Consider the following 23,020-nt stretch of genomic DNA (forward strand, 5'->3'; position numbering starts at 1 on the left):
TTACAAATGCTTCAGGTTGCATTTTTTCGGGTAATGGACCCGCCAAAACCCGGATGTACTGGAACAGTTTACTTCTGGGTTTCGTCAGTCACACATGTGCAGAAGCGCCAATTTGCAAACCACACATGCGCAGACGTGGCACTGCGAGTTGCGAAAGCTGCAGGTTGCGAACGTGCCTCCTGTATGGATCATGTTCGCAACCCGAGTGTCCACTGTATAGTGATTTATTATAACTTTCCGTTTCATTTCCTTTTCGTGCACTTTTCATTTTCGCTTTATTCTGTGCAATTTTCAATAACCTTTTTAAAGCAATACACCGAAATCTCCCCCCTCCCTCCCTTGGTGCAAAATCTAGAAAATGTTTATTAGGGCTTATACAAACACCAATATATTGGTATTATATTGTATTAGAGAGCAATTTTAACCATGTTCCCCACAAACCTGGCAGTGCTTTGTGGCGGTCTGCCCTGTGGGACAGAAAATGACCGGGGATGGGGGGCAGGCAGATCTCTGCTTCATCCTGTAGCTGCCATTGTAATCAGGCCCAGATCGGGTCTGATCCCGTCACGTCATGGCAGTGGGGCCAGCTTTCAATCCAATGGATTCTGAGCTGCCTAATCCCTGTTCTGGGGAAGCTCCATTTTTTTTTGGGGGGGGTGTCTTTGGTCCTCACCAGTGGCCCTGCCACTTGCCCACAGATTCAGTGTGTAGAGGGAGACACTCCCATCCAGTCGATCAACAATTCCCGCCCAGCGCAACGATGGTTCATTTATTATTATTTATTGTATTGTATTGTATCCCACCCTTTCCCCAGCCAAGGAGCTCAACAGGTGGCGTCCCCCTACCCATTTAATCCCACAACAACCCTGTGAGATAGGCTGGGCTGAGAGGCAATGACCTGCCCAAAGGTCACTTGGCGGGCGAGTGGGGATTTGAACCCAAGTCCTAGCCGAACACTTTAACCATCACCCCACACTGGCCATCTCTGGGTTGCTCTGCCCATCTGCTAGCCTAACATCAATTAAATCTGCCAACAACAACAACAATTTATTTATTTGTATCCCGCACATCTGAATGGGTTGCCCCAGCCACTCTGGGCAGCTTCCAAACATAGTACAGTGGTACCTCGGGATAAGTACTTAATTTGTTCCGGAGGTCCGTTCTTAACCTGAAACTGTTCTTAACCTGAAGCACCACTAATGGGGTGCGCCACTGCTGCATGATTTCTGTTCTCATCCTGAAGCAAAGTTCTTAACCCGAGCTACTATTTCTGGGTTAGTGGAGTCTGTAACCTGAAGCGTATGTAACCCGAGGTACCACTGTAAAACCTTAAACCCTAAAAAGCTTCCCTATACAGGACTGCCTTCAGATGTCTCCTAATATATAATTGCTCATCTCCTTGACATCCTTCCACAGGGAGGGCACCACTACCGAGAAGGCCCTCTGCCTGAGTCCTTGTAGCTTCACTTCTCGCATTGTGGGAACCGCCACAAGGCCGTTGGTGCTGGACCTTGGTGTCCTAGTAAAATCATTCTGCCCGACGCATGAAGCATGCTTTCTTTCTATCCATGCATGCTTGGAAGAGAACGGGAAGTGTCTCTTGTGGGAAACCTTTTAAGCCAGTTGTTGTTGTTGTTGTTAAAAGGGGGAGGGGAAAAAATAAATCAATGAATGGAATTGAATAACTGTTGCAGCATCATTAACGTTTTCATTTGTGATAAGGGGACGGATGGAATCAACAAGATACACATGCTTGAGAGGGAGGGAACTGGAGAAGAACGATAGGTGGGTGACCGTCCGAGATATGCAAATGAGCCTGGCGCTCTGACTTGCTGGAGCTTGCTGGTCCCTGGATAATCCTCAGATGTCAGATTTCCGTAAGGCTAACATGTGACACGCAGCTTTGCCTCGCAGTGAAGAAGTGTGCTTTGCTGGTATTAAGGGGGCTGGCGGGAGCATCGGCCCCGTCTGTGGGTTTGCACGCATCTGCCGCCGCCTTTTCCTAGACGATGCACGCCTCTCTGTGGACAGCTACCTTACGTGGGGGTTTTTTAAAACGTGAATGCTTCCGCCAGCGGCTCTATCCCCTCTTCCTCTTCGCGGAATCTCTTTAATTAAAAAGAAAAGGAAGGAGAAGACAAAAGCCTTCTAGTTGCAAGCACCCTTTCCCCTCTCCCACCTGCCCCATCTTGCGATGCCCCGTCGAGATTAGGAGCTGAGCGCTGTGGGGGGAAGCTGCATGAAGGAGTGGCAAGCCCAGAGTGAAAAGCGACCCTGCTCTCTTGTAACATGAACAATAGCCTGCAAGTGAATCTGCCCAGGAGCTGGGCCAATTCGAGCGGCTCCCTCCAGGAGAAGTCTGAACACTCTTTCTTCCTTTTCTACTACTACAGGATGGAGGATGAGGCGGTCTTGGACAGAGGGGCCTCTTTCCTGAAGCATGTGTGTGACGACGAGGAGGTGGAAGGTAAGGAACCGTCCCTCGTTTCTTTGTGTCTTGGTTTCGTGAATGGATCAAAGGTTGCCCCTTTCATGATCCAGAGGCATTGTGGGATGGGGAAGTCTCCTTACCGGCTGAACTGCACTTGGGAATGAATGGGGAGTGTTCATTAATAATGGAGAGTTTTGTTTTGAGAACGTCTACGGGGTGTTTCTAAGTGCCACGGTTTTTCTACGCTTCCGAGTTAATGCATACTTGGTTCTCATGCAGTTTTGGCTTTTGATGTGTGGAATACTTATCGGTGCTTAGCGAATCGCTGCTCCGTAAAGGATAATGCAGACGGCAAGGCGTTTAGCGAGCCTGATGCTAAACGAGGCCGGCAGAGCTGGCTCTGAAAGGGAGGCCTTGGGAGGGGCAGAGGCAGGGGCCTCTCTAAGAGGATCACTTTTCTTTCCTGAGGGATTCTTTCAGATCAGGACACGACTTTTCATGACGGAAGGCTTTCTCTCTGGTCCCCTCCCACTTAAAACTTCACAGAGCAGAGCGGCAGAGAAGTTTTTCCTTTTGCCTTTCCACAAAGGCGGAAAGGAAGCATACCTGTCAATCTGCAAAACGTTTTTAAGTGCCATGTGTTGGTAGATTTTTCGCATGACTCTTGAAAGCTCCTGGAGAGAGGGGTAGCGTTTTCAGATTCCATGGGCCAGCCTTAAACTTTGGATTTGCATGGAAACCAGTCCAATGAGCTCAATGAGGGCTTGTGGACACATGACGTTCCTGCAGGGAAAAATTAGTAATCCCCCCCCCCAAAAAAAAACTTCTGGGAAGGCTTCGTTTCTGAAAATATTCCTGTTGTGTGTTCATTTGCTTTTTAACAAACAAAAAAGCCAAAAAAAAAGCCCCTTAAAACTGATTTCATTAACTGTTTCTCATGGATTTAAAAGCCCAGAGTCAATGCCAAACTAACTCTGGTGGGCAGTCAGAGTTTGGGGAACATCTCTAGTAACACCGTTTAGAAAATAAATGCATTTATTTATTTATTATCTTTGCTGTCGTGGATACTCATACCAACTGCTTTCACGCCAGCAATTTTATTTATTTATTTATTTTTTAAAAAATAACTTTCATGCGTAGAATGACTTGTTTTGCCAAATGGGTTGATAGAACGAGGGATATATTGCGAGCGACATTTTCCTGCGCTGGCAAAACATGCACGCTGAAATATGAGATTTGACAGTATTATGATAACATTTGCACCCTGTCCTTCCTCTAAGGAATGCAGGCTGCTGTTCGTGGGATTGCCTCGTTTTATTATGATAGCAACTTTGAGAGACAGCGTAAGGCTAGATTGGGCAGCCTTCCTGAAGGCACCAGAAGAGTGAGGCCTTGTAATTACAGACAAAGTGGGTGGGGTCCCTTGCAAGACCCTGTCCTTAGGTTGACCCCAAGGTGAGTCCCCTCCAGCAACTCCACTGGGCCCAGACTTTTCATCGATGCTGCCTCCTGCAACATACTCACTTGGCAGAGAGCAGTAGCACTTTCCTTTATGTATCACTGAATCACAGAGCTGGAAGGAATCCTGAGGACCATCTACTGCAACACCTTGTAATGCAGGAATCTCAGCTAAAGCATCCATGCCAGATGGCCACCTAACCTCTGCTTAAAAACCTCCAAGGAAGGAGAGTCCACCATCAAACAGCTATTTCTGTCAGAAAGTTCTTCCTGAAGTTTAGTTGAAATCTCCTTTTTTGTGTGTAACTTGAATCAATTGGTTTGGGTCTTACCCTCCAGAGCAGGAGAAAACAAGCTTGCTCCACCCTCCATGTGACAGCCCTTGCGATATTTGAAGATGTTACGTATCTCCTCTCAATCTCTTCTTTTCCAGGCTAAATAGACTCCATCAGCCCTAGCTAAGAGAGCCAGTGTGGTGTAGTGGTTAAGAGTGGTAGACTTGTAATCTGGTGAACTGGGTTCGCGTCTCTGCTCCTCCACATGCAGCTGCTGGGTGACCTTGGGCTAGTCACACTTGTCTGAAGTCTCTCAGCCACACTCACCTCACAGAGTGTTTGTTGTGAGGGAGGAAGGGAAAGGAGATTGTTAGCCACTTTGAGACTCCTTTGGGTAGTGATAAAGCCGGATATCAAATCCAAACTCTTCTTCTTCTAATCACCAAATGAGTCCAGAACATCTGGAAAGTCAGTTTCCCCACAACCTACACAGTCCCGCTCTTGCCCTGTCCAGAAAGAACACAGATGGTTAAAAGTGAAATATATGTTTAATTAAGGAATTAAATTAAATTTGGAACAAGCAGACACTAAATACTGACACCCTGCAAACGATATCTTCCCCTCATCCAACGAACTCTGTTCCTACATGTTATCCTAACTGTGTATTTCCTGACATTACCTCCCTCCGAGTTCCATTCTAACTGTCCCTCTGACTGTCAAAATTTTCCAAACTGAGGTCACATTCACATTACATATCCAAAGCGCTATAATACCACTCTAAACAGACATGGATTCTTCCAAAGAATCATGGGAGGTCCAGTTTTCCAAGAGTGGTGAGAGTTTTTTTTGGAGGACTCCTATTCCCTCCACAGAGCTACAAATTTCCAGAGAGGAAATTTCACCTCTATATCCCAACAGGCAAAACCATTATTGTTATTTATTATGTATTGAATTTATATGCCGCCATATACCTGGATGTCTCAAGGTAGTTCACAGAATGAAACCAAAATATAAAACCACAAAATATATACTCAAAATAAAAACAACCTAATATCGCCCCCCCCAAACCCCCACATTTTAAAAGGGCATAGGATGTCAATCAAATCAACCACAGGCTGGTTTTCCTTAAGTGCCACCAAAGCAGCATTTATAAAACCCACTGGAAAGCAAACCTCAGTTTTGGGGCTCCTCTTCAGTCTTTTAATTCAGGTGTGGGGAACTGGACCGGGCTGCATCCTTATTTCCACACACACCTTTTGGCCAAATTTGACAGGTGGGCAGACTCACCCACCCGTCAACCACCCAACACCACAGTGGTGTCAAATGACCTGCTTTTGCTCACAGGGTTTGAAATCCAACCACACACGGACAAAGAAGGGCGTGCAGCACATCCCAAATGCTGACAATCAGCTGATCGTTGGTGGTTGGGAAACCTTATGTGCCACATCTACAAAGCATTGCTGATGCTTGGGGAAGTCCTATGTGTACACTTCAAGGGCACCGACTGTCAGCTGATTGTTGCTGTTCACCTACCAAGCTTATGGTAGTGAGAAGTTCCTACCAAAGTGAACACCTGCACACTGCTTTTCCTCACAGGGGCTGCTACTCCTTGAGGAAATGTACCTTCTTGGTTGCCCGGAAGATGCTGTTTCTCTGGTCCTTTCGCCTATGTGCCGATATTTTGGAAACTTGAGTATCCTCCTTCATAATAAGAATTTCATTATTTATATCCCCCCCATCTGACTGGGTTGCCCCATCCACTCTGGGCAGCTTCCAATGTGTATACAAATATAATAAAACATGACACGTTAAAAGACTTCCCTATACAGGGCTGCCTTCAGATGTCTTCAGAAAGTCATGTAATTGGTTATCTCCTTGTCATCTGATGGGAGGGTGTTCCATAAGGAGGGTGCCACTACCGAGGAGGCCCTCTGCCTGGTTCCCTGTAGCTTTACTTCTTGCAGTGATGGAACCAGCAGAAGACCCTTGGAGGAGGACCTCAGTGTCAGGGTTTATTTTATTTTATTTTATTTATACCCCGTCCTCCCCTGCCAAGACTGGGCTCAGGGTGGCTATCATCAGATATAAAAGCAATTGATTAAAATACAACTTAAAAACAAGATTAAAATGCAGCCTCATTTCAGTGGAAACCCAGATCAAAAACTGTTTGGGGGGAGAAAACATCAAATCTTCACCAAGGCCAACTATCCAGACTGGTCGTACGTGGGCCAGAAAAAAAGCCAGGGAAGTCCCCAAATAGGGGTTCCATCACAGAAGGAATAGGAAAGAGGGGGAGGGGATCAGGCTGGTTCCAAGCCAAAAGCCAGGTGAAACAACTCTTATAGGCCCTGCAGAAAGAAATCAGATCCCACAGGGCCCTGGTCTCATGAGACATAGCGTTTCACCAGGCCGGAGCCAGTGTTGAAAAGGCCCTGGCCCTGGTTGAGGCTAATCTGACTTCCTTAGGGCCGGGACCTCTAGAGTGTTGCTATTTATGGACCTTAAGGTCCTCCACGGGGCATACCAGGAGAGGGTCCTAGGCCGCAAAGGGCTTTAAAGGTCAAAACCAGCACCTTAAACCTGACCCTGTACTCCACGTTGAATGATGGTGATGGAGACACTCCTTCGGGTTTACAGGGCGGAGGCTATCTAGGGCTTTAAAGGTCAGCAACAACACTTTGAAATGTGCTTGGAAATATCCTTCCTTAGAAACACTTTCCTCTGGAGCCCACCTTGTTGATAGCTTGTTCCTTTCTGAACTTGAATGCCCCACTGTTGGCTCCTGCCTTCCGAAGGGGTTTTAGTCCTAGTCCTCACACATGGTCCCTACTGAATTAGAGTAAAAGTGTTCCGAGAGGTTCCTGGCCTGGTTCTTAACAGAGGGTGTCATGGCAGGAGCAAGTTTACCCCCTCCTTGGCTTCTTGGTACATTCCTTCCTTGAGAGGCCAAAAAGTCTTAAATCCTGAACTTGGTGGAGCTTCAGATGTGTTTTACAAGATAAAACATTTTTGCCCTAAGAAATGGAAAGCATTTCAGAGCTCCACCTTTATCCTTTCGAGATAAGCCCTTTGGCTCAGCAAACGTGAATTCCTGTGAAAGTTGTGGCAGCCTCTATGACTTCATAGGGGAGTGGAGAAATCGAGATTTCTCATCTGACAGCTCAATTACTGGAATTTTAAAGGAAGCAGGAAGGGGGTCCCAGAGGGTTTGTCCATTCATATTTTTTTTTTTTTTTGTACCTGCAATAGACAGATGTTCAGCAGTTGCTCAGATTTTCTGTCTGGAGGGTTAATTAGAACACTCTGCAGGATGGAAAATGGATTAACATGACTCCCATTAACGCAGATGGAAGTTAGCCACAAATTATGAGCAATTTTTGTGTGTATAGTGCATTCATCAGACTGAGTGCTTTAGAGATAAGTTTATCTTACTTGTCTTCTCAGCAACTGCAGGGGATTATTATTTCTCTGTGGCTCCAATTCACGATGTTGAATGCAATATTGGAGTTGGGGCTGCCTCCATCTTTTTCTGGTGTTGTAATTAGGGGCTGGATTCTAGGCCAAATCCTGTCTCTGGAGGACAAGAGAACTGTGTGAAACTAAGTGACAACAGGCAAGCCTGGGGTGGAATGGGAGAAAGGACCATTTGACCTCCACCTCTTATTTTCATTCACAAAATAGCCATCATAGTTGCTGACCAGGAACATGCTGTCTGGACCTGAAACGTTGCATTTAGAAAGCCGGTAGCAAGCTTTTCTTCATGGAAACGACTTTCCTTTTAAAAATCCAAACTCCTACTGTCTACATTTCCTGTTTTTATTTTAAACATTTAGGGATTCTAGAGTTCCAGTATCACAGGTTAAGTAAGACTGCTGTTGCAAAACATTTAGGTACAGGCAATAATCATGACATGTCAGGAACAAAAAATGGTAAGTCCAACATTAGACAATACGCACCATCGTTTCAGACAGAAACAATACCCCCCACAGTTTAACAAGCTATAGATTGTTTAATTGGTCAAAGGCAGGGGTCAGCAAACTTTTTCAGCAGGGGGCCGGTCCACTGTCCCTCAGACCTTGTGGGGGGCCGGAGTGTATTTTGGGGAAAAAAGAAGAACAAATTCCTATTCCCCAGAAATAACCCAGAGATGCATTTTAAATAAAAGGACACATTCTACTCATGTAAAAACACGCTGATTCCTGGACCGTCCATGGGCCGGATTTAGAAGGCGATTGGGCCGGATCTGGCCCCCGGGCCTTAGTTTGCCTACCCATGGTCAAAGGCCTGGGAGAAGAGGAATGCTTTGCTTGGCGCTTAAAGATATGTAAGCCCCCCAGGGGAAAGAGCCACTGCAGAAAAGGCTCTGTATGTGTGTTGTTGTTATTGTTTGTTAATATGTTATGTATTTTCGTGGTGTTATGTTGCAAACCGCCCTGTGATCCTTAGATGAAGGGTGGTATAGAAATTTAACAAAAAATAAACAAAAAAAGCAAAAAGAAAATGGTGCTGTCAAAAGCCATGAAAATGCACCCGGAGTTGGAAGATAGGCTTCTGCATCTCCCTCCCCATACCCTATTGTGGTCCCCCTGTAATGGAAGCCCATATATATATATATATATATATATATATATATATATATATATATATATATTTTGGGGGGGCGTTAAATAGAAGCTCAGAAAAATTCAGTGTGGTCCAATTTCAAATTTCAGCCCTACCTTTAAAACCTTGCCTTTTAAAGTAGGATCCAAGTCGCACTTGCTTGATCAGAGCAGGGATCATGGCAACGCAAGCCTGATGGCTTCTCTAACCTCTCACACTCGCAAAGGAAGAAAAGCAGATTAGATGCCTGGGAGTGCGACTCTAGCAACAGGTTTACAAGCGATGAATGAAAGGACTGCCCCAATCCCCTCAGAAGTGCTTTTCTATCTCTGCCTTGACTACATCGCAATGGTTGCTCCTCAGCTTCCAGTTTAAGGGGCCAACTCTGACATGTAGCTCCCTCAGTGTAGGAAGCTGCCTTATGCACAGTCCCAACTAGCTCAGTATTATTATTATTATTATTATTATTATTATTATTATTATTAATACTACACAATATTAAGAAGCAGTTTTAAACAACTTGCAATCACAAAATAAGGTGGGTGCTAAAAATATTCACCTCAACTTATGTAAGGTAGACTTCCTTACATTTACTCAGGCTGGGGATAGGATGGAGGTGTGTAATGAGTTAGTGACAACACTAACTTAAGTTTTAGATATAGGGGTTTAGGGGTGGGTGGTGTTTTTTGGGATGAGTGTTTTTTTGTTGGTTTTTTTTTTTGGTATTGAACCCTGCTCGAATCTTGTGTATATATGCCAACAAAAGTTTGAGAAGGGACGCGGGTGGCGCTGTGGTCTAAACCACTGAGCCTAGGGCTTGCTGATCAGAAGGTCGGCGATTTGAATCCCTGTGACAGGGTGAGCGCCTGTTGTTCAGTCCCTGCTCCTGCCCACCTAGCAGTTCCAAAGCACTTCAAGTGCAAGTAGATAAATAGGTACCACTCCGGCGGGAAGGTAAACTGTGTTTCCGTGCACTGCTCTGGTTTGCCAGAAGTGGCTTAGTCACGCTGGCCACATTACCTGGAAGCTGTCTGCGGACAAACGCCAACTCCCTCAGCCTATAGAGCGAGATGAGCTCTGCAACCCCAGAGTCGTCCACAACTGGACTTAACTGTCAGGGGTACCTTTACCTTTTTAAAAGTTTGAGAATCTGAAAATCTAAACCTCAAGTGGCAAATATCAGGGAAAAGCGGCATATGTTTAGTATTATCTGGTAGCTGCACAACGAAGGCATCAGGCACACCTCTGTGGGAAGGGAGTTCTGCAAGTTAGGGGCTGCCACAGAGAAGGCCCTCTCCCAGGCCTCCCCTCCCTGAGCCTCTAACAGTGAAGGAACTACCTGGAGAGCCCCCTCTGCTAATCTCATGACACGAGAGGGTCTGTAGGGATGGGGGTGGTCTTCCAGATATTGGTCCATCTAGTTCAGTATTGTCTACACTGGCTGGCAGTGGCTCTCCAGGGTTTCAAGACAGAGTCTTTCCCTTTCTGGAGATTCCAGGAATTGAACCTGGGAACTTCTGTGGATAGAACAAGCATTAATGTATTACAGATCAAGCCTTGTGCAAGCCACAGTTTGGTGCTAAATGGGCGTAACATGGGAAGTAGTTCTGTGTCTTTATAAGAAATGGGGTGAGAGAGGTGTGCGTTTTGTTTTGGAGCACAGGGTTTAAACTGGTCGTGTGGGTCAGAAAAGCTGTCCCCCGACCTTCCCCTCTCTTCCCCTCCTCCCTTTAGTATCAGACCGTCTTGCAAGCCAAAGTCTTCTGGCGTGTTCTTGCATGTCACGAAAGTCTTCAGAGGTCATTTATATAAAAGATTACACTGGCCTTTGGAAGACACTTGCATTTCAAAGACCTGATTAGAAATGATCAGGCTATTCTGCTGTCGCATACTTGATAAGACGTGGCCCCCCCTTCTTATCCTTTTCATCGTCCATAAAAGGTTTAATTATAACTTTGCGATAAGTGCTGAATCCCCACTTAGATTTCACAGTCTCGATAAGCTAGAGAACTTGTGAAATAAAGGGTTAGTGGAAGCTGGTGGTTCTGATATGTTTTATATAACCCAGGGGTGGTGGGATGGACTCCCTTGATTATTCATCAGCCTTTTGTGCCCCCTCCACTGCTTCAGCTTTGGAGTTTGAACTGCTTCCCTATCACAGGCTCTTTCTACTCACTAAACCCTGTTGCCCTTTCAGCATCTGGCCCTTCCTCCCAATCTTCTCCCTCTGACCTCTCCTCTGTGCCCCACCACCAATCCCCTGACTCTGGGCCTTCCTCCTCTGGAGTTTCCCTTGGGGGTTCCCCGGCTGGTGCCTTCCACCACTCCTCTTTGTCCAGCCAGTCCCTGACAGCCATGTTGGCTGGGGCAGGTGGGAGTTGGAGTACCAATATCTAGAAGGCCAAAGGTTCCCTGTCCTCTAGACGGTCACTGGGGAGAAGAAAGAACCATGTGGGATCATGTAGACCAAGGAGACCAAACATGAGTCCCCTTCCTAGCACAACCTCATGAGACTACCTTTCAAGGGTGGGCTTGAGCCAATGCACAACAGTCCCAACCATCTCCATCCTCACAAGGTGACCTGGAAGGATCGAAAGCTTCTAAGGCAGTGGTTCTCAACCTGTGGGTCCCCAGATGTTGTTGGACTACAACTCCCATCACCCCGAGTTCTGGCCTTGCTAGCTAGGGGTAATGGGAGTTGTAGTTCAACAACATCTGGGGACCCACAGGTTGAGAAAGGCTGTTCTAAGGGGTCCAAAAGGACCAACAGAGACACTCCCCCTATATGGCCCCTCCCGGACGCAATCTACTAGGGCAGGCCCATCCAACTCCCAAGAGACTGCAATCTACTCCCAGTGTAAAAAAAAACTGGAAGTGATCTGCCCATTGTCATTGAGGATTGACCAGAATTGTTGAGCTTTTTGGGGGGAGACAAAGAAAGAGTTGTTGAGCTTCTTTTGGGGAGAACAGAGTTGCTCAGCTTTTTTGGGGGAGACTACAATTGTTCAGGGACGCGGGTGGCTCTGTGCCGATCAGAAGGTCGGCGGTTCGAATCCCTGTGACGGGGTGAGCTCCCGTTGCTCGGTCCCTGCTCCTGCCAACCTAGCAGTTTGAAAGCATGTCAAAGTGCAAGTAGATAAATAGGTACCTCTCCGGCGGGAAGGTAAACGACGTTTCCGTGTGCTGCTCTGGTTCGCCAGAAGCGACTTAGTCATGCTGGCCACATGTCCCAGAAGCTGTCTGCGGACAAATGCTGGCTCCCTTGGCCTATAGAGTGAGATGAGTGCGTAACCCCAGAGTCAGTCATGACTGGACCTAATGGTCAGGGGTCCCTTTATCTTTACCTTTACAATTGTTCAGCTTTTGGGGGGCAAACAAAAGTTGTTGAGCTTCTTTTGGGAATACCACAGCTGTTGAGCTTTTTTGCAGGAGAATCAAATACTTTGTTCATCTCAAACTCTGCCAATAACAAACACTCGAAATGTATTCAACAGCGCAGTAAGAAAACACAAAAAAGTGCCCATTTTACGTGGCGGAGGGACAGAGCAAGGGGGGTGGAGTCTGGAAACAATCATTCAAAAGTTTTTCTACACCTGCGATCAATAAGGAGCCAGCGATCGATGGGGATCACCAGGGGATCTACCTGTCGACCGGGTTGAACATGTATGTACTAGGGTGATGAAGGTCTCAAAACCAGGCCCGAGGCCTGAATACATCCAAAACAGTGAGTTTACCTGATGCCTCCAGCACAGAAAAGAGAAAATGAACATTAGTTTGCCCTAGCTGCTGATTACAGAATTCTCAGTTCCTCTCCAGCTGCTCTCTCTCTCTCCAGCTTTTTAGCTAGAGGGCTCTCTGGCCCCACCTTGGCAACTTCTCACAGTTTGTCAGGTTTTGCTTTTGTTTTTTTGGCTGCAGTTTGTGGCTGGCATAACCTAATTCCCATGCCTCTCAGCCAACTCTTCTCTCTGTCTCAGCTTTTAGGGAAGCCACCTGCCAGTCGTGGATCTTCAGATACTCAGCTCAAGTGCTTCGCTCTAAATCATCCTGACCTCGTGCCCACTGAATGTTCGGGACTACAGCTCCCATCAACCAAAGCCATCTGACAAAGCCTGGTCCATATTTTACACCCTTCCTGAATTTCAAAATGTTAATACCACCTTCGAAATGCCAAGATATAGTCCTTGTCGGTGACTTGCATGTCTTCAACTCTGATGTGTTTCATCTGCCCCAAATTCTTCTGCTCTCCAGGGCTAGACCTTTCCCCCCCTTTTGCTTATGGTTCCTATGCCCAGAATTCCCATCCCAGGTTGACCTGCGTAATTCCACCTGTCCCTTTCTTTTATTTCATATGCAGTATATTATTTATATAATATACAAAAGATTGTGTCCCACTTTTCCAGTGCCTCTTTGCCGCTCAGTGTGGCTCACAAGAGCTTAGGGTCACAATACAACAATAAAAATAACATGAAATGCAGCAACAAAATACAAAACATAAGCAACAACCAATACAGTGGTACCTTGCGTTAAGTACTTAATTCGTTCCGGAGGTCCGTTCTTAACCTGAAACTGTTCCTAACCTGAAGCACCACTTTAGCTAATGGGGCCTCCCGCCGCTGCCGCGCCACTGCTGCACAATTTTGTTCTCATCCTGAAGCAAAGTTCTTAACCCAAGGTACTATTTCTGGGTTAGTGGAGTCTGTAACCTGAAGCGTATGTAACCCGAGGTACCACTGTAATTGTTCATTTTTAATTATTGCACCTGTCCTTTGCTTTATGTGTTAGAAAAGGTCTCAGAGCAGCTCTAGAGAATGAAATACAATGACTAAAAGCAATTGAAAACCAAAAATTTGGAAACAATGAAAAATGCAAATTTCATAAAATGCTCATTAAAAAGTCCTACCCACCACACTAAAAGATGAGCAGTGCTGTAGGAGGCAACTTGACTACCAAAGGTGTGAATTAAAAGGCAACTAAAAACTCACACCTTTGGGGCCAGGTGTGTCTCCCTGGAGAGAGCATCCGACAGACAAGATCTCTTCTATTCCCACTCCTGACCCGATTGTTTCCACGAAACCTTAGCTCTTCCCTCCCACCCCAGAAGAAAACCAAAGCATGTGCAATTGCACTGGTACACACCAATCCCCTGTTACCTTCCCATCCCTCCATCCTCGTCAGCCCTTTAGTTAATTTCCCTAACTGCTGAAATTTGGATTGTAAGCTCCTTGGGGCAGGGGACTCAATATGTTCCCCCGCATCTTTCAACCTACAACATGCCAATGGATAAATAATAAGGGATGCATTTGATGGCAAGCCTGACATTGAGCTAGGGATGAAAAGATGAGCGCAGGGTGCCTCTCAGGACAGCGGCATTACGTGCCATTGAAAATCAGAGTTGGCAGGATCAAATCTGCAAGGCACATTCAGTAGAAAACTGGTGCCGTCCTTTGGTTGTTGGAGCAGCAGTTGCTACCTCTGATGAATTGTTTTAATGCCGCGGTCAGCTTGATAATAGAAACACATCACAGTAAGCCTGTAGTCCTAATACTTTAATATGCTGCCAACAGAACTAGACAATCTCTTTAATCCCTCGATCACATGTGCACCAATGCAGCTTTTGGTAGCATGAATCTGAAGTTGTGTGTGTGCATTACTTTCCTTCTCTCCCCGTATTCTGCAGAAGAGAGAAAATCACAGTATTGCTTTAGGCGTAAGAGAAACAGACAGACAGAGAGAATGGGTTTTCTGCTTCCCCCCTCCCCGCCCCCATCAGAGACTTTCTTGGAGGAAATGGTTGGCGTGTGTATACAATATCAAGATAAACTCCTAGACTTTCCTCCCAGGAGTGCCTCAGCAGGAAACACTTGACACAATTTTTCAATGAGCCTTTATGTACGAGATCTCCCCCACCCCCCATTTACTAATGCAACTTGAGTTTTCCCATGAGAATGAGACTGTAAATGGTTCTTGCCACAATCCCACCCAGCTTCAAGCCGATCAAGCTTTTTCCAGTGGTGTTTCAAATATACATGATTTCTCTTAAACGCACAGTGCCTTGGAACATAACCACCACATAAATTGGGGGTTGCCTATATGGGATATGGCCCCCACCCCCGGATATGTGTATTTTGCTGTCTGGCTCAAAGTTGCTGGAGAATTTGAACTTGGATGTTGTTGATTTCCCCCCAAAGCTTTAATGTTTAGCATTGCGAAGCACAGGCGGTTAATCCAAGGCACAGATACACAAAGGTGGAAGGCAGTTGAGCCAGTTTATTCAGGTTGATCTGATGATGATGCACAACTTGCAACCCCGTTATAAGTCGGCTGGGTTCAGGTTGGCATGGCAGGTGGTTCTGTTCCTTACCAAGCGGTCTAGCACTCCTGCCTAGAAGGCGGAACCTGCTCCACCTGTTGACATCTACAGGACCTAGGTGATGGAGGAGGCGGGTCTGTTTCTTGGGAGGCGGACTGAGTGGAGCATTCCTCTCTGGAGAGGTGGTGCTAGACCCAGTGTCTGATGACTCTGGGGTGGGTTGAGCGACAGGTGCATGGTAGTGTCAGGGGAAGGCTGTGTTAGAAATTAGCCAGGAGCCAGACGCATTTTGCACCTGCTTATCGGCCACTTGCAACCAGCTGAAGATGCCTGGGTGCTAGGATGGTGCCTGACATCTGCACCTCTGAGTTGCATACCTGAGTGTGTGTGTGTCATTGGATCTTGACTGTTTTCACACACTTAATACTACATCCTGTACAATTCTATTCGTTATATTTTATCTGCACAATCCGAATGGATTTCAGGAACCGAAATGCTTTTCCTGTGCAGCTTGAGCAGGAGCAGTGAAGGTTAGCAGTTAGTTGTTGTAGCTTGTCTTCGCTTACCCCCACCCCCCACTGCTCTGCTCTGCTCACAATTGTGAAGAATATTCTTTTGTTAGGAATGGTCCGTGTTGAGAAAAATAGGTAGGAATAGGCCAATAAATACTACTACTACTACTACTACTACTACTACAACTACTACAGTGGTACCTTGGGTTACATATGCTTCAGGTTACAGACTCCACTAACCCAGAAATAGTACCTCGGGTTAAGAACTTTGCTTCAGGATGAGAACAGAAATCGTGCAGCGGCGCAGTGGCAGCGGGAGGCCCCATTAGCTAAAGTGGTACCTCAGGTTAAGAACGGACCTCGGGAACTTAAGTACTTAATCCAAGGTACCACTGTAATAATAATAATAATAATAATAATAATAATAATAATAATAATAATAATAATAATAATTTATTTGTACCCCGCCCATCTGACTTGGTTTCCCCAGCCACTCTGGGCGGCTTCCAACAAAGGTTAAAAATACATTAAAATGTCACACATTAAAAACTTCCCTGAACAGGGCTGTCTTCAGATGTCTTCTAAATGTCAGGTAGTTGTTTATCTCTTTGACATCTGATGGACATAGGTGGACTGTCCCTAGATCAAGTGACTTGTCTTCTTTAAGTTCTCAGAGTTCTTAACCTAGCTTAAGGTTGTCATCTGAACTAGCCAGATGTTTAACTGAGAATCAATCTCAGCCAGTCCGCCATTTGAAAAAGAATGCTTTAGAGCCATCTGGCACCTGGACATTCCATTTTGGTGATTGTAACCTTGGTTGAAGGAGCCATTTGGAGCCTAGCTTATATATCTGAGTTTTTTTTAACACTGGAGATAGGCTCACTGTGGAGGGGAGGCAGGGTGAGCAGGCCTTCCCACTGTGACAGATGGGGCAGAACAACAGGTTGAGGAGATTCCCCCACTTGGAGAACCTTCCCCAAGATCCTTGACGAACCACCCTTCTCCATCGTCACAGAACCAGTGTGCCCAGACTATGACCTGGGAGACTGGGGTTCGAATACTCACTTGCCATGAAGCTCAATGGGTAATCTTGGGGGCTATACTCTCTGCCTCTTTGCTTAACTTACCTCACAGGGGTAAGTGGGGATTAAATGAGGAGGAGAAGAATTATGAACACCACCTTGAGCTCCTTGGATAAGAAGGGATATCAATGCAATGCAATGCAATGCAATGCAATGCAATGCAATGCAATGCAATGCAATGCAATGCAATGCAATGCAATGCAATGCAATGCAATCAATAAATAAATTACTTTGACTCAGCCAGGCCATGAGAGTTGGTATATATGATTGTTTCTAGTCACTCTGAGCCCAGTAACCAAAGCGATTTGGGTTTGAAGGAAAGCGGCTGATGCCTCTTAGAGATATCCAGCTGCTGCTTGAGTTTATGAGATGCACACCTTCAGATAAACACATTTCCATCACTGCCGGTGTATGTTTGTTTATCTGCAGTTCTCCGCCCTAAAGCCTTGAGAAACGAGTGGGTAAAACCAGGATTATCTGGCCACATCAAAGATACTTCATATTTGCGTTCTATGTGAAATTAAGGCAAGCAGATTCACAGTATGATGGGTCATCAGATTATGGAGCAAACATCTGACTAATTTTTTTATAGGTGTTTTGCTTTATGACACTAAAATGCTTTCAGCATTTCCCTCACCTAGGGAGGGACCATTGCTGACATTTTTGTGTGGTTTTGTGTGTGCTCCTTTTGGCTGAAGACTGGGATAATGATGCATCAAACAAATCATAAATAAATCTCTGAATGCACATTCATTTTTAAAACTGGAGCGCTTCTTCTTTATTTCCTGTATTAACAACATCCATACCCCTGTGTGGTCCGGCAACATTTTAAATATTCTTGATAATCAGGTCCTGTGTTGTCATTTCTTTGAGATAAAACAAGTTCTAGTCCTCATGAGTTTAGAAGGAAGCTTGAAATGCGAAGGCAAAAACAGGGGGAAAAATTGCTGATGGATCCATTCTCATGGCCATCTCTATGCATGTTGCCTGCTGGGAAACCCTGTATGTGGAGCTGTGTGCAAGGTTTGACTTTTGGCACATGGGTTTTTTGGGGTGGGTGGGTATGAGAATGCTACACCCCCCAAGTCAAATTTCTTGCACATGACAAATTCATTGTAGGAAGTGGGGCACCTTTCAAGAGATGTTTCCAAGTGTTCTTCTTATGGTCAGCATGTACCCAACAATCATGGGGATAGGCACGTAAAAATAAATTTCTAAAGGCTAGCAATGTGCAGTGTTTTAAGTTGCTGTGAAAGCTAGGCTCTTTCAAAACTGGGGCATAACAAGTGTGATGTTGGATGTGGAGCTGATGGTGAAAATGGCAGCCTTGGGCCAAGTTCTCTTTCCACTGTGTGTCTGACATGATGCCATCATGCATCATGGATTCAAATTACAAAATAAGGACAGATAAACGTTAGAGAGAACCTTCTACTAGTAAGAGCTGTTTCACGGTGGAATGGACTGCCTTGGAAGGTGGTGTACCGTCCTTCATTGGCAGTTTTTAAGCAGAGATTGAAGGGACGCGGGTGGCGCTGTGGGTTAAACCACAGAGCCTAGGATTTGTCGATCAGAAAGTCGGCGGTTCGAATCCCCGTGACGGGTGAGCTCCCGTTGCTCGGTCCCTGCTTCTGCCAACCTAGCAGTTTGAAAGCACGTCAAAGTGCAAGTAGATAAATAGGTACAGCTCTGTCGGGAAGGTAAATGGCGTTTCTGTGCACTGCTCTGGTTCGCCAGAAGCAGCTTAGTCATGCTGGCCACATGACCTGGAAGCTGTACGCTGGCTCCCTTGGCCAATAAAGCGAGATGAGCGCCACAACCCCAGAGTCGGCCACGACTGGACCTAATGGTCAGGGGTCCCTTTACCTTTACCTAAGCAGAGATTGTATGGCCATCTTCCAGGGATTCTTTAGCTGAGATTGTGGGGGGTTTGGCTAGATGACCTTTGGGATCCACTGCAATTCTGCAGTTTTATGATTCTTCCCCACTTCTCCATTCCCCATGGCTGGTTTGTGCAGGCAAGGAATGCTGAGAATGATACGCAACCTCTTTGTTGTTCTGTGCCTAAGAATGATACTGCTTTGCGCTGATTACATGGCTGAGATATATTGCTGCTTTTCAAAGCAATCTGAAGATTATTAAAAAGCAACATGTTTATGCGTCCTAGGTCATCATACAGTCTACATTGGGGTTCACGTGCCTAAGAGTTACCGAAGGCGGAGGCGCCACAGAAGAAAGCCCAAGGAGAAGAAAGAAAAGGAGAAAATCTCTGAAAACTCGGACAAATCTGATGTTGAAAATGCCGACGAGACAAGCAGCAGCATCCTCAAGCCACTCAGTGAGTAATGGGCACTTTTTGCAATCTTTCTCAGGGAACCACGGTACAAAAGGGGGGGGGCTCTTTATGGGAGGTGTATAACTGAAAACATGTGGGCCAACAGAATTATGCAATGAAAAATGCTTTGAGTCCTTGCGAAACCCCACACACCTTAGACCAGGTGTTTGCAAGATGTGTAAAACTTGATTTGCCTTCAGAATTGATTGAAATGATTTGATTGAACATTTTGGGTGTTTGTGCACTTTGGAATTTTATTTTATTTTGGTAACAGTCGAGGTTTGTGAGTCAAAAGGGCTAAGATTGTGATGGCAAAGATTGAAGGTTCAGTGTTATCTTCCTTCCACGGATCATGGCTTCATAGTCTTTCTCCTTACACAATTTTGCAGGGTACAGATATGTCTTTCAGTGTCTCTGAGCTAGATAAATGTTGTTTGGGGGAACTTCTTGAAGTATCCTTTCATTTAGGATACAGTCGTACCTTAGTTTTCGAACAGCTTAGTTTGTTGGAACTCAAATGTTGCAAACCCGGAAGTAGGTGTTCCGGTTTTAAATCTTTGCTTTGGAAGCCAAATGCCTGTCCCGGCTTCCGATTGGCTGCAGGACACTCCTGTAGCCAATCGGAAGCCGGGCCTTAGTTTCCTAACATTTCGGAAGTCAAATGGACTTCTGGAACGCATTCTGTTCGAAAACCAAGGTATGACTGTATTGAGTGCACGGGGTATTCTCACCTCAGAGAGAAACAGCCAAAAATTACTAGTCTCTCAGCTGGGTCAGTGGAGTGGCTCTCCTTCTCTATTCTTCCTCTGCAGCAGATTTATGGCATGGCTACTTCCAGGTAACAACTGAGGGAGGATCCCAATGGATCTTGCTTCTCATGTTGACTTGGCTTTCTTTTTCTCCATCTGCTGCAGCCTGATGGAATGGCTGGTGCTAGCATTTTATGCAAATTCACAGAGAGCATGACCGATCAGTGCCTAGTAGCCCCAATAGCTAGGTGTATAGAAGCAGTGCCACATCCAGAATACCAGATGCTGAAGACAAACACCAGCCAGCTTTTATGTCCACCTGGTGTCACAAAACCTCCACAGGGCTGGGGTTGGCAGGCCTCTAATGCAGGAGGAGCAGGAAGAAGAAATGGGGTGGGGGGTTGAATGCAGGGGGATCTCCCCATTTTGCTCAGCTGCTTTGGAATGGGGGAGCAGGGATCCTGGTTCCTTCTCAACCTTCCCATGGAGTAGAGAGCCTCATTGGAGGCTAGGGAGGGATGTGAGCAGCCAAGGGGGAGGCAGGAGGCAGCTGTGACTGAACAGGAGCTGGTGCAGCCTTATTGCCCAGAACCCAGGCACCTAATTCGCAGATGTGAGCAGACCCACCCACACCAACAGAGCCCATGCACAGCAATCCTGATACTTCCCGCAAGGCGAGCAAGTCTCTTGTGTGAGCATTCCATGCCTCCTCTTTGAAAGCTTGGCAGGCAGGGTGTGGAAACTTGTTAGGACATCTTCATTGCTTCTGTCTTGTTCTGAACTTGTTGCCTTGTTTCTGAACTCCTGAATTGGGGTTCCTGAGCTTCATTGTCTGCTGCTGGGCTTATACTGTCACTTGCTTGAATAAATGCATCTTTCTTACATACAAGTAGGAGCAGTTGTCCATGTTTGTGTGTTGGGTGGGAGCGTCCTAGAGGCATTTTAACTTGCTGTAGTTTGAAACTGGGTTATGGACTAGATCAGAGGCACCAACCCAGCACAGGGAGCGATAATTACTCCACGTTCCTAATTGGCTCTTAATCAAACTTCTAGGAGGCAATGTGAGCAGGTGGCCTTGGATTCTCCACCCCACTTTGGGCTTAGAGGCCAGCATTTTCCATCTCCTATCAACTGTGAATAAGCTGCAGTCTCCTGGGTACTTACCGGTGGGATGTGGTTCCCTCATAACCCTACATAGGTTTGGATAGTTGTCCTTGCTGTAAGGAAAAAGTAACTGAAATCCCTCCTCTCCACCTGGCACTGTTATTACTGTGCAGTCTGAAAGATTTCAGTACAACTGTCTCGTTCCTTAAGAGTTCCAAGAATAGACTAGCAGGGGCTGCTAGTTCACAAGATTAAGGGGAGATGGGATGGATGTTGGTGTGCATCAGGCTTGCATAAGACTGATTTGCTCAAGACTGGCTTCAGCCAGTGCTGATTTAACAAGTGATGAAAAATCTCCCGAGTTACAGTTCTGACTGGGAACCTAGATGCAGATTTCACCAAAGGCTTTCAGAGTCCCTAGATCACATCTACAGAAGTGACACGCAGCCCTTGTCTAGAAGGGGCTTGAGGGTTTGTTTTTATCACCGTTGCCCATTATTATGCCTTTACTTGGAGGATAAAGCGAACGAGAAAATTATCTGCTTGAAAGCAAAGTCAATGCAAATAAAATTTTTCCTGCACTTGCAGCGGTTGCTTAGGAGCAAAAAGACTTCTGTAACATAACTGGAATTCTTTCAGGAATCTGAAGTAAAATACAATTAAGATCCCCACAAGATGACAGATCTGTAGAGGAGTATTTTAAATTCACTTTGCTTGGGTTCTAGCTGCGTCTAATGCAAAGGATTCAGGGCTCCTCCACACTGTCATTCCTCTTCATTAGTTGTTCTGGGATGCTTCTCCAGTGTTATTGCATTATTGCTGTCTGGGTGGGCACTCTTGCAAAACAAAAGAGGGGCCAGCAGCCAACTCAACCACCCCTGGAAGATTTGTGCTATAAAAAGTTACAATATTTCACCAGGAAGCTATGGGACGTGCGCCATTTGGAAGAGAAGCAGTATGTCCACCCCAAAACTTTTGCAGGTGCAAACAGTATTTAAAGCAGGCTGTCGTATGACCTCCCTGTCGCCATCAAGGATACAAACAGGGCCTTTTTTTCAGCTGGAACGCAACAGAACTCAGTCCCAGCACCTCTCCATTGCCCTGATAAGAGAGCAACGGAAGCGTTCATGGTCAGTTCCGGCACCTATTTTTTCTAGAAAAATAGCGCTGGTCACAAATAATCATGAATGAACGCCCACTAAAAAGGGTGACCAAGTAAATTGCTCTTGTAAGTGTGACTTGGATGAACAATGAGAAGCAGAAAGTGCTTCAGTTATATTTATGACTAGGAAAAGAATGGGGAGGGTCAGTGGCGTAGCGTGGGTTATCAGCACCCGGGGCAAGGCAAGTAATTTGCGCCCCCTAACCCGTGGATTTGCGCCCCCTAACTCGTGGATTTCCCTAACCCCCAGATGTTGCGCCCGGTGCGGCCGGCCCCCCCTGCACCCCCCACGCTACGCCACTGGGGAGGGTGTGTGTGTGAGGGAGAACTATTCTAATATGCCCACATTTGACAGAGACACAAATAAAGATGATCAATTCTGCCTATTAAAATGCCTGAAATAGGGGCCTCTTCCAAATGGCCTCCATAGGGCACTAGCAAATCAAGTGAAAAGGCTTTTACATGTCTATCTTCTGGCCCAATTGAGACAAGTGTTTGTGTGTGTGTAAGTAAACAAAAAGGTGGTGTTTGGCCAAGGGGCAGGTATCTGCATAGGAAATCCTGTTGATTCAAGGCCTGTGCTTTATTTTGTTCAAAGTTCTTACCCTGCTTTTAAAGCCTAAAAACTGTTTGCTTCCCCCGTTACTCCTGCCATTGCCTGTTAAAGGCTTTGTGGCATCACTTGTGAGGAGGACTGAAAATTCTCCCCTTCCATGTAGCAGAGGGAGCTCAGCCTTTAAAAAAAACCAACACCGTATTTTTCGCCCTATAGGACGCACTTTTCCCCCTCCAAAAATGAAGGGGAAATGTGTGTGCATCCGCTGGGGCGAATGCAGGCTTTTGCACCGACCCCTCTCGCTCTCAAGGCTTCGCGCAGCTCTCTGCAAGCCGTGGGAGGGCTGCGCGAAGTCACGCAGCTCTCCCACGGCTTTTGGAGAGCTGCCTGCACCCCGAAGCCTGGGGGCGTGCTGAGCTCAGCGCCCCCCAGGCTTCGGGCTTT

General features: G+C 46.1%; 1 protein-coding gene and 1 long non-coding RNA gene across 9 annotated transcripts in view; one reads left to right on the forward strand and one right to left on the reverse strand.

Moving 5' to 3' along the window:
- SLC4A4 (solute carrier family 4 member 4) overlaps window positions 1-23,020 on the forward strand; it is a 195,245-nt gene that overhangs the window by 44,752 nt on the left and 127,473 nt on the right. For 3 of the 7 annotated variants that reach the window (XM_081876689.1, XM_081876688.1, XM_081876691.1), the window contains exons 1-2: window positions 1,667-2,467; window positions 18,838-19,008. In XM_081876689.1, the coding sequence (XP_081732815.1) occupies window positions 2,290-2,467; window positions 18,838-19,008 (349 nt within the window). In that variant the 5' untranslated portion in view covers window positions 1,667-2,289. Of the gene's footprint in view, window positions 1-1,665; window positions 2,468-18,837; window positions 19,009-23,020 lie in introns of those variants that run through there. The other 4 variants (XM_081876690.1, XM_081876692.1, XM_081876687.1 and 1 more) reach the window with 3 other exon arrangements.
- LOC309350459 overlaps window positions 6,247-23,020 on the reverse strand; it is a 61,396-nt gene continuing 44,622 nt past the window's right edge. For both annotated transcript variants that reach the window (XR_014160396.1, XR_014160397.1), the window contains one exon: window positions 6,247-7,737. This is a non-coding gene — a long non-coding RNA (uncharacterized lncRNA). The remainder of the gene's footprint in view (window positions 7,738-23,020) is intronic.

Source organism: Podarcis erhardii (assembly GCF_964252035.2).
Source record: "Podarcis erhardii genome assembly, chromosome: 9".
NCBI lineage: Eukaryota > Metazoa > Chordata > Lepidosauria > Squamata > Lacertidae > Podarcis > Podarcis erhardii.